Source organism: Phyllobates terribilis, unplaced genomic scaffold, assembly GCF_046119375.1.
Source record: "Phyllobates terribilis strain yellow unplaced genomic scaffold, ASM4611937v1 Scaffold_3__8_contigs__length_932513732, whole genome shotgun sequence".
Lineage (NCBI taxonomy): Eukaryota > Metazoa > Chordata > Amphibia > Anura > Dendrobatidae > Phyllobates > Phyllobates terribilis.
The window spans coordinates 322747834-322760261 of NW_027362763.1; the positions used below are offsets into that span (position 1 = coordinate 322747834).

The following is a 12428-nucleotide window of genomic DNA, read 5'->3' on the forward strand; positions in this document are numbered from 1 at the left end:
TTCAGTCAATATGGCCATGTGAGGGATTATTTTTTGCGGGACGAGTTGTACTTTTAAACTGCATCATTGGTTTTACCATATCTTGTGCTGGAAAACGGGAAAAAAAATTTAAGTGCGGTGAAATTGCAAAATAAATGCAATTCCTCAGTTGTTTTTTGGGTCCTCTTTTTTACCACATTCACTGATTGCTAAAACTGACCTGCCATCATTATTCTCCAGGTCATTATGAGTTCGTTGACGCCAAACATATATAGGTTCTTTTTTATTTAAGTGGTGAAAAAAATCCAAAGTTTGCTAAAAAAACAAACAAAAAAACCCACCATTTTCCGAGACCCGTAGCGTCTCTATTTTTCGGGATCTGGGGCTGGGTGAGGGCTTATTTTTTCCGCGCCGGGCTGTCGTTTTTATTGATACCATTTTTGGGTATATCCAATGTTTTGATCGCCCTTTATTGCAATGTTGCAGCAACCAAAAAAACGTAATTCTGGCGTTTAGAATTTTTTTCTCGTTACACCGTTTACCGATCAGATTAATTCTTCTTTTATATTGATAGATTGGGCGATTCTGAACGCGGCGATACCAAATATGTGTATGTGTTTTTTTTTTAAATTATTTTATTTTGAATGGGGCGAAAGGGGGTTGATTTAAACTTTTATATTTTTTATTTTTTTAATATTTTTAACACTTTTTAAAATTTTTTTACACTTTCTGCTTGCATCAATAGTGACGCAGCAGTTGTCTGATTGCTTCTACTGCATACAGGCGATGATCAGATCGCTTGTATGCAGCAGAAATACTCACTTGCTATAAGCGCTGACCACTAGGTGGCGCTCATAGCAATTGAGACATGACAACCACAGGCGTCTGCTGCAGACCCCGGGTTGTCATGCCAACCCATTGGTGACCCGCGATCACATGATGGGGTCAACGATGGGCGAGGCTAACGACGCGCTTCCTGGAAGCGCGAGTTAAGTGCCGCTGTCAGAGATTGACAGCGGCATTTAACTGGTTAACAGCCGTGGATGGATTGCGATTCCACCTGCGGCTGTTGAGGGCACATGTCAGCTGTATTTATCAGCTGACATGTGCTCGGTTCAGTGCGGGCTCAGCGCCGGAGCTCCCGCTGAACAGGCGTTTCCGACCTGGTGCGTACTATTACTGACCAGGTCGGAAAGGGGTTAACCGGGAAATTAAAAACTTCCCCATTTAAGCCCAAACGCCTGAAATAAGGATGTGTGCTTCAAAAAATGAAAGGGAAGTGCATGCAAATGTGCTAGTAACTCAAGAGGGGCCTCTTACTCAGTAAGTTAAAGCACTCTGGAGCATGTCTGCACCTTGGGCTCTCAAACTACTCTGGCCGGAACTTTGATAATGAAGGTCGGGATCACCTGACCAGATAGCTATATAAGCCACCTAGCATACAACCAAAAAATTCCTCCTAGAGTGAATTAGAGTGTCTGCCTTTGCATCATAAGGCCAAGTCAAATCCACAAATACAAGCAAACACTGCACTTGAACTTGGTTATATAGATATGTGGAGAGCTTCAGTAGATCCAGTGAATTTAACCTTTTATTAACCCCTGCAATGTGAAACGTAGCAGGGGTTAATAGCTGCCTCACTCACCTTATTCGTTGACTGTTGGTGACTGTTGATCAAATTCTTAGAGGCGTGCACCTCCTCTTTCAAATTGCCAATGCTGCTGCCTTTCCTTTAATAAACTTATTTAAGAGTTAATTTCCCTTTTCAGTACAAAATAGGGTACTGGTTGGCTGGATAAAAGGCCTTTATTGGAGGTTTAGATCTATGGAGTATTGTATGTCTTTGGAGCCCACCAAGTTGGCATAGAGATATGTTTCAGGCAGACAATATTTTCTGGGAGAAAGGTATGCAAATTTGTTCTCCTGCAAGAGAAACAAAGCTCTCTAGTGCCACCCATTGGAGGTAGCTTACCTATGCGTCATTGTCTAACTCTTTAAAGAGGCACTCGCATCAAAGTTTTTATCCTCTTTATATATTGCAATTATCATGTTATATAGCACTATGTACTTACAATTGCTCATTTAGCCTTTCTACCCAGCTAAATCTTTTCTTTTATTTATGTAGAAAAAGGAAGGGATTTTTTGCCCTGCATTTATCATTTACCTCTTCAACACCTGAAACAGCTGCTCTCTCCTCATCCCTGTCAGGGACTTTTGCAGTGACTCATGAGTCATACAGGGAAAATAGACTTCCTCTTTCTACATAAAGCTTAGAAGGATTCAGCTAGTCAGTTTTTAATCACTCAATGTCTTAGACCTCATAGAAAAAGAAGGATTGGCTTACTAGAGGGCAAAATGAGCAATTGTAAGTACACAGTGCAATATACTACAATATATTAAGAGGATAAAAATTTTGATAGGAGCGCTTCTTTAAGGAGCCTTATCAAATGATAGATAACTGTTGGTTGAACAACTATCTTTCCCAACTCTCCCATACAGAGTGTTTGTGTTCCTGTGTTTTCTTTGAGAGAGTTGCTGGCAGACTGCCCTGGTACATGTTTATTTCAGGGGTGAACAAAAGGATTGACTGTTGAAATTTCCCAGAAGTACATTACGAGGCCCCCATAAACATTAGACAGTTGACCAATCGTGACTATTGGCTACTTTAGTAATATTGTGTGTGGAGGTGAGAATATAGCCAATTGTTTTTAAAAAAAAAAAAATATATATATATATATATATATATATATATATATATATATATATATATATATATATATATATATATATATATATATATATATATATATAATGTGTGTATATATATATATATATATATATATATATCTATATCAAAGATGCGCATACACTAGAAATAGTTGTTCATTAACTGTAGAAAAATGGAATATGGCATTCACTTAATGTAGTCCCTATTTCCAATATATTTTCTGTCTCCATTCCTTGTGAATATTAATGTTTTTAATCACATCGGCTAATATTGAAACAAAATGGCTGATTTCAACCTTAATGAACGGATTTCAGTTACCAAGATGAAATGAACAATTGTTAATTTAGACGATGGCTGATCAACAAACATTCATTATCATTTAAAAATCAGGCATATTGGATCATTTTTTTGGTCAATTATAAGCACTGGCTGTATTTTTGGTCAAATACCTGGCTGATGCAGTCTGAGATGCTTCTTCTTTTTTTTTTTTTTTTTTTTTTTTTTTACTACCAATGAATAACCATTTGTCTGACAGATGAATGATTTTTCACCTGCCTACCTTTTGTCTAATGTGTATGGAGGCCTTACCCAACATAATAGTTTGCAGAAGAGGGATGTTTACATTTTGCCCAGAAACAACCCTTGTTCCAACAGGGAGTAACCAAAACTTTTTTTGTACCACCAACTTTTGATGAGGTTTACTTAAGCTCTTTACTTTTTCTGCACTGCACAGCCCAGAATTTGTCTGCATTACATAAAAAGAAAAAACGTAGCAAATTCGGATAATTGTCTGCTTTCTATTTGCTGACTGAAGCAGGAAACTGATACCAGTTTCAGTATAGGTATCAGAGATGGGTATTCAAATGCCTTAATCACACTTGTATCATCATATTACCAGGACAAATTTTTATACTAGAGAGTAAACAATGAAAGTATCTACTGAATGACACTGAATGACACAAAATCTGAACTCTTGTAAGGCATGAGGAATTTATGTAATATTTATCAATTATATACATTTTCATTATATCTGAATACCCTTTTAAGCTATATTTACTGACTTTACCCAAACTGTCTTCCTTTTTAGGATGATTTTAAAAAACATGTCAAGAAAAAAGTATTTTGGGTAAAACCTTTAAAAATAACAGATGAAGGATCAGAAGAGGTGACCTCTGATGAGAAATCTCTAATCAACAAAGCTTTGATCATGCCAGAATGCAAGGTTTGTTCTTCAGTTCACCATAACATTAAATGTACAAAATTAACACTATAGTTTATTCACAATAGATGTTTACTAGGAACAGTTTAACATTTGTTAGACAGATTGGGCAGTAAGTAAATGTTAATAGAAATTATGAATATGCCATTCACACACAAAGGTGTAACTAGATTCCTATGGACCTCATTGCAAAATTTAGACCTGCTTCTCCTCCACCAGCATGTTGGTCAGATTCATGAGCCTCTGTAGCATTCTAGATCTTATAAAAACATATGTGTTTAACCCCTTAATGACTGCCAATATGCATTAAACCGGCGGTAGTTAAGGGGTCTTATTTTTTCATCGTCATTTTAAAACTGTGATCGGAAACAAGTAACTAGCGCCGCTTTGTGAGTGAAATTACTACTGGTGACAGCAGTACATGACAGCTGACACCCTGAGGTATTGGCCCCGGCATGTTTTGGAGCTGATTGGGGCCGATTAACACCAGGAGGAGGCACATTATCCACAAGAAGGGCACATTACCCCAAGGAAGGGGCCCAGGATGAGACACACTACCCCAGGAAGGGACTTTATTACCCCAGGAAGGGGTCCAGAAGGGGGCACAGGAAGGGGCACACTACCCAAGGAAGGGGTACATTATACCAGGATGGGGACCAGTATGGGGCACATTATCACTAATATCTCACGGAAAATGGCGCAAAAATAAAAATAAGAACAATTCTTGTGCTGCTGTCTATTTGTTTATTCTGCCTTCTAAAAATCAGAATAAGTCTCAGGTCACATTTACCCTGCACTCTCTGCTGAGCGCTTACATCGGGGTTTCCATGTACATCCCAAAAACTGTGATTCAGACAAAACCCTCAAGGGAACCACACACTTATGAGGTAGATAGTTACTTTGGACTCTGTTTGGTCTCTGTTCTGGTAATGTCACATTATTTTAGTCATCTTTTTAGCTCACAAATGTGGACAACCACAGTTCTATGCATGCCTAATAGGATGGATACCACAGGAACAGATGCCAAACAGAGTCCAAAGTGTTTCCATCTGTCTCATTATAGTAAGTAGTTCCATCAGGGGTTTCGTTGGAATTGCATTTTTGTGGGATTTACATGGAAACCCTGACGGAAGCTCTCAGAGTAAAAAAAAAAGAATATGATCCAGCTTTATACTGGAAGCAATAAAAAATGTTATGTATTCTAAAATGTAACCAATAAAAAACATAACTTATCCAGCAGAAAAACAGAATTCCTTGAGGGGTCTCGTTTCCAAAATGGGGTCCCTTTTGGTGGTTTTGGCTATTTTAGCATGTCAAAGGGTCAGTAAATACGACATGGCATTCACAATCTATTCCTGACAAATTTACACTCCAAAAAACAAATAACGCTCTTACATTTCTGAGCTAAGCCATGTGCCTAAACAGCAGTTTTTGACCGCATATGAGGTAGTATTGTGTTCGGGAGAAATTGCGCAACAAATTATGGAGTCTGTTTACTTCTATTCCATTGTGAAAATTACCTTTTTTTCCTCTAAAATGCAGTTTTAGCCCCAAATTTGTAATTTTCATTTTCACGTCTACATTTTAAAGTTCTGTGAAGCACCTATAGGTTCAACATATGCAATGAACGCTAGATAAACTTCTTTATAGAATTAGTTTACAAAATAGGGTCACTTGTTGGGGTTCCTGGGTTAAAAATGCTCACCATACCCTAGATAAAATACTGAGGTGTGTAGCTTCTAAAATGGGGTCGCTTGTTCAGGATTTCTGCTGTTTGGGTACCTTAGGGCCCCTGGAAATGCCACATGCAATTTATTTCAGCCAAATTTGTGTTCCAAACTTCAAAAGGTGCTCCCTTCCGTCTGAGTCCTACCGTTTGTCCAAATAGAGGTTTCTGACCACATGTGGGTTATAAGTGCGCTCAGAAGAAAGTGGGTAACAGATTATGGTGTCCATTGTCTTGTACTATTCCTTGTAAAATTAAAAAACAAATTTGGCCAAAGGGTGCCCTTTCTGAGGAAGCAATACAGGAGAAACGTACGTTAGAGGGCTATGTCTGGTAACTATAGTGTACACTTTTTTCATATGCATTACATGTATCTGTTTCAGGAGTACTTTATGTCTGCCTGTGAGAGCAATGGCTTATGCACTTGCACTTTACTGTTATACTGACTGTCTGAGGCAGACTACTTTGGAAATGGATTAAATAATTCAGCAACATGGCTGTTATATTTTGACTATTTTGTTATATGGCCACTCCAAGGGTGATACCCCCTGTGAAGCAGATTTAACAATATTATAATATATGTGCTATTATTTATTTAATTTTATCCCATATCTATCTGTGTTTATTCAGTAAGGGAACATATATTTCTCTGCATATAAGTGAGCATATGTATGTACTAATACTTTATATCTGTTTTATACATGTGACATACACAGATTTTGGATACCAGCTGTTTCATTCTGCAGTATATATCTCTTTTTTACTTGTTTTTATAATCTCTGTGATTATGAATAAAGATTTACCTTTTAACTATTTCTGCACGGAAGAGGTCTTTTTTGTAGGTTTATTATGACTCCATACAATTGGAACATCCCAAAATATTGTTCGGATCACAATGGGTAATATGATCAATGACCCCCATTGTAGAGTAATAATCTTATCCATTCTGGCCCATGTGTTAAAATAGTGTTCCTCAATTGGCCTCATAATGTCCCCCTATTGTGCCTATACAATAATAATTTGCTCCAATTGACCCCATACAGTAATAATGTCTTTCAATTGGCTCCATATAGTAATAATATCCCAGATTGGAGCTATATAGTACTAATATCTGGTCAATTGGCCTCATATAGTAATAATGTTTCCCAATTGGCCCCATACAGCAATATTGCCCACCAATTGGCCCTATACACTAGTAATGTCCCCAATTTTGGCCCCAATACTGTAATAATGTCCCCTCATCCTGGCTCTTGTATAGTATTAATAAACCACTTCCTGTCATTCTTTGTATAGACATAAAGAAAAAGATTCTTCTCACTTATCTCTGCTCCCACAAAAAGAAGCATCCTCTTCCTCCCCCCAAATCTGATGTAAGCATTTGGTGCAATGCAGTAATCTCACTGCACCAACTGCTGGCTTCTGAAAGCCTGGAGGCTTGTGTAGGTAACATGGAGAACACCCATCCAGCTGGAAATAGAGCCGGCACTGGTGGTTCTCCATGGGTGCAACCTTTACTCTACTGTTTACATATTAGAATAATATGCCATGCTATGATGTTGATGTCAACCTGTTAGAAAAAAATTTATATATAGAAGTAGAGGTATGGCTGTATCAGGGCTTGCACGGCAATAAAATTATACCTTTTTTTTTTAATAGAGACTTGATGTGACAGTCATCAGAAATATACTGTAGAAATCATTTGTAAATCAGCTTGGAGGTGCACAGAGGGTGCTCTGGTGCTGTGTCAGTATAAGAAGCAGTGCAAGAACCCATAGCTTCTAGTCTAATTAACAGTTCACAATCTATATTTTACATTAACTCTTTTTTTTTTTTAGGTGCGATGTTTAAGAGGACAGAAAATTAGATATACCTACAAGAAGCAAAATGAACAAAAACCCTGCTGTAAATAAATAAAAAGCTAGTGCATTTAAATAAAATAGGGTTCTTAGTAACACTGTTTTTGATCAAAAACAGTATATAAACCATCCCACCATCGACATGGTGAACCCGTTTGGGACGGCCCTACACTGTCTAATATTAAAAACCTTACCATGTTGACCTCATTGTGTGAATAAGGGCAGACAAAGGACTGAGTCCCAAACTGTGAACACCAGCCTTGGGAAGCTTTAAATGTATTATCCAGCTCTAGGAAGGGAGGCTACACCCAGGTTTGCACAGAATACAAAGAAAAAACACAAAATTTGAGCTATAATCTATATTTTACATTAACTTTTTTTTTTTTTTTTTAGGTGCGATGTTTAAGAGTACAGAAAATTAGATATGTTTGGAACACATTAGAAGGAAATTTTCAAAAAATTGGGTAAGTCTAAGAAATATATATCATATATATATTCTATAAACATACGTGTGTGTAAAATATGTATGTCTATATTGAATATCTGTTCCTATTTTAAAAATATAGACATTGCTGCATTTATTGTTGCCCTGATTTTTATTTATTAAATTTGAGAATAAATTTCCTTTTTTTTTTTTTTAGGATTCTAGAAGATGAATATTCTTGTTCAGATATACAAACAAAATTTGGCTCTGGTTTTACTCAAGAAGAGCAAGAAATGCGGTATGTGTAGACATCACATAGAAATGTAAATCTATAGATTTTATTGCTTACAACATTTTATATTAGATAGTTGCTATTTTGTTATCCAAGATTTACTAATATGTCAATATGTCGCTATAATTCATTTTAAAATACAGAAAACAAGTATGCGGATTGAACACACTTGAGGTAGAAGTTACACCCATATGGAAGCTGCTTTTCAAAGAGGTGGGGGATTTAGATCTCTTTTCTCCTAATTACTGTTTTTCACATTTTAAAGAATGGGACATAAATGCCATGGATTTTTTCATCCAAATATTTGAGGCAGAAAATAAGTAGCCTATTATAATACAAGGTAAAAGGATGTTTGTTTTTTTATTTCATGTACTTGCTGCAGAAAAAATAATCATGAAAATTTACTTGCAAAGCATATTTTAAATCCTCAGCATGTTCATTTATGTTGTAGATCAATTTGCTGATTTGTTGTGAATTTCTCAAAACATTGCAACTCCCCAAGAAAACACTTTTTGCAAAAGTTTTAAATATAATCAAATCAATAACTATACTCTTCATTTTTGTATCTGTTCCCTTGCTTAGTTCTCTACCATTCTATGTAAAACTTGGTCTCCTATGATGACCTCTTGTCCCATATGACAACTGCTGCCAATCACTGGCCACAGTGGTGATTCACTACAGTCAGTGATTGGCTGCAGTGTTCACTCAGGGTAGTATAACTTCTTTTTGATATTTTATAGCCCAAAAAGTAGTTTGCAAAAACATTTTTATTCACTGCATGACCCCTTGAAATATGTTTGGTATTGAAATTTCCATTTGCTGTCCTATAAGTGTTATCACCACTCTTTATATCAGCCAGATTAAGGCAATACCCATATATAGATCTCAGCAGTATCTATAAGATTTGTGTTAAAAAAAAATCAGACTGCCCTTAATTTACTCTGAAATTTTGCAATAAGGAGGCTGCACACACTTAGCACAAAGTAAGGCTTGCTGGGTGTTTCTTTGCTTCTGTTAGCCCTTCTTGTGACCCTGGAGCCTATTTCATAATTAATTTGCTTGTTAAAAAAGCATTTCACCACCTTTTGTGTGTCACTATAAATTGCCCATTTCACAACAGACCTGCAAGATAGTGTTAGATCATTGACACCTGAAAAGGAAGTGCTTCACTTCATAGGAATAGCAGATAATTGCTAGTTGTACATTGCCCAGATATAATATTTTAATCATATTGATGTCATACTTTCGTTCTCTACTTTTGACAAAAACAAGTTTTAAGAGCTTAGATTTGTTATTGACCATGAAGTATGTTTCACAGCAGTGCTGTTATTCAATACTGTGTATGGGTTATTGCAGCCTTTTCCCGGTATGCAGTAAAGCTGTGCATTATTACAATGTAAGGTAACTATTTTACAATAATTCTTATTCCCTTTATTTTGTATAGGTTTTAAATCCATATTACATTTTTCAAGCTTTCTCTTTGAGTATGTGGTTTGCTACTGGCTACATTGAGTTTTCTGCAGTTCTTGTTGTGATAACCGTGCTTTCCATTGCTGCCACAATATACAATATGAGGATGGTAAGTGAACCTAGTCGTCAACATGCAATATAATAAATATATAAACACAACAAATTTTATTTATATTAACCAGCACCGCCTAAAATGAGTGATGCAAATGTGAAATGATATGATTTTATTATTTACAGACCAAAGAATACAGTAGAACTCTGTATGCACCAAGGTATATGCGGAGTATATGAACTTTAAATGCAAGTAGAGATTATGGAATCAAGTCGACAGAAATCAAGTTTGAGTAAAATTTTCTGAAATCTGCATGTCAGATCGAATATGAACAATGTGTGTTTCGATTTGCAGAAAACTCTCAAAAACGGTCATCACCATTTTACACATTGTGTCAGGTCAGTGTCTGTACAAACCATCAAAAGGCATTTGCATAACATTGGGCTATAAGCCAGCTGTCCAGCTACAGATGTTCCACAGACCTCATGCCACCACTTATAGGCTACAGTAGGTTCCAGAGCAAGACACCTGCTCCTAGAGACCAGACCCAGAATCCAGGCCCATTAAATATAATTCACAGCTCTATCAGTGCTGTAGTCTTCTCTCTTACATCACCGAGGCAAGTCACCTTTGGACACATATACTAAATCCATGACTTGTCCAGCTGCCATGTTACACCAGGTACGCTAACAGCTTGGCATTACTTTGATTTGGTTGTGGAAACAGTGGTACGTCCATTTCTTCAAAGTGTTTCAGGAGCCATTTTCAACACCTTGCCAGGTCCGGTTATACCTCTACTACAATGAGCAGTCTGCATGGCCTAAATGTGCTACGAGTAGTGTTGAGCATTCCGATACTGAAATATCGGGTATCGGCCGATATTCGCGGTATCGGAATTCCGATACTTAATTCCGATACTTTTACAATATCGAATACCGGAATCGGAAGTTCCCATAATGCCTGCACTCTGCAGTGTCTCTGAAGGATGACAAGCTGGATGGCAGCGCTCAGCTGAGATCCAGCCTGTCATCAGAATGCCATCCCAGTGTGGGAGAATTCTCCTGATTGTTTAAAAGCCGACGGGCGGTAAAAAGCCGCCGGCTTTTAAACAATCACACAGCCCCATACTGCTTCCCCGCAGCCTCCCACCCCGATCCTCCGCTCCCCTCGCCACCTCCCATCCCGATCGTAAGTTAGGACCGGGCGGGGAGCGCAGCACCAAGGAGCGGGGAGCGAAGAACCCGGGCGGGGAAGCCGGCAGTGAAAAGACTTCACCGCCGGCTTTCCCGTTCTGTGCTGCGCTTTCCCGCCGGTTATTTCAAATGAACAGCTGAGGTATCAGGTGATGCCGATCAGCTGTTCATTTGAAGTCGCCGCGGTGCCCTTAGAGGGTTCATGTGAGTTCATGCTTCACTGCATTGCATGAACTCACATGAACTTTCCCACGGCCGCACAGGTCAGCCTCACCTCCCAGACCGGTCATGATTGGTGTGTGTGGGAGTCTGTGCGGGTGTGTGCGGTGTCTGTGCGGTGTCTGCGAGTGTGTGCGGGGTGTCTGTGCGATGTCTGTGCGATGTGTGCGGTGTGTGCGCGGTGTCTGTGCGATGTGTGCAGGTGTGCGCGGTGTCTGTGCGATGTCTGCGGGTGTGTGCGTGCAGGCAGACATAGGCCGATGTGACACTACTACTCCCATCGGCCTATGTCTGTCCCCCGTCCAATCGTGCCAGCAGGATCAGCTCGATGGGAGCAGTAGTTCCCATCAGCCTGATCCTGCTATATAAATTGCCCTACTGTGTCCCCAACAAATTTTAAATCCATGTCATTGGTGGCCAGTGGTTACCTACAATAAATTAGTTTATACATTACCTGTCCCCGCCGATCGCCACCTAAAATAAAGTAAAAAATAAAAAACTACACCTATACTCACCTAGACACCTAATTCCCCGAAGCCATCGATCTCCTGTAATAAAATATAAAATAATAAACCACAACCTTATCCTTACCCCTCCGTAGTAGTCCACGAGTGTCCCACGATGATCTCCAGTTCAGAGCAGCCACAAAGAATGTGACCGCTCTGAACCGCTGCCGCCGCTAGAATGATGGGGCCGTAAAGCAGCCCCATCATTGCATAAGCGGGTTCACTGGAGTTCAGGCAGCGCTGCTCCGGTCAGCTCCTTTACGGCCCTGCTGTATCGTGAGAAATTCCCACGGTACAGCAGTGCCGTAAAGGAGGTCTCCGGAGCTGCGCTGCCTGAATGCACTCCGGTGACCTCAGTCAGTGGCTCCCGCTGCCGGGAGCGGACGTGTACCCGGCAGTGTGAGCTTACAGCAGCCATGCACAGCTGTCACCATCTCCAGATGTGACAGCTGTGCATGGGAGATCAGCGCAGGAACGTGGACAGGTAACTATTTTTTTTTAGTAAACTAAGAATTAAATAAAATGGTGTGTTTTATTTCAAATAAATTATTTTTTTCTGGGTGTAGTGTGTGTTTTCTTTTTAACACTTTGTAGGTTAGTAATGGGGGTGTCTTATAGACGCCCATCATTACTAACCTGGGCTTCATGGCAGCTGGCGCTGACATGAACCCCAGCCCCATTAGCCCCTGCCACCGCACCAGGGCAGCGTGGAAGAGCGAGGCTAAGTGCCAGAGTTGGCGCATCCTATGGATGCGCCATTTCTG

General features: G+C 39.1%; 1 protein-coding gene across 2 annotated transcripts in view; it reads left to right on the forward strand.

The window, feature by feature from the left end:
• Positions 1-12428, forward strand: part of LOC141259322 (probable cation-transporting ATPase 13A4) — a 153296-nt gene that overhangs the window by 37855 nt on the left and 103013 nt on the right. For both annotated transcript variants that reach the window (XM_073675079.1, XM_073675080.1), the window contains exons 3-7: positions 3795-3929; positions 7902-7972; positions 8150-8230; positions 8368-8437; positions 9669-9803. In XM_073675079.1, the coding sequence (XP_073531180.1) occupies positions 3795-3929; positions 7902-7972; positions 8150-8230; positions 8368-8437; positions 9669-9803 (492 nt within the window). The remainder of the gene's footprint in view (positions 1-3794; positions 3930-7901; positions 7973-8149; positions 8231-8367; positions 8438-9668; positions 9804-12428) is intronic.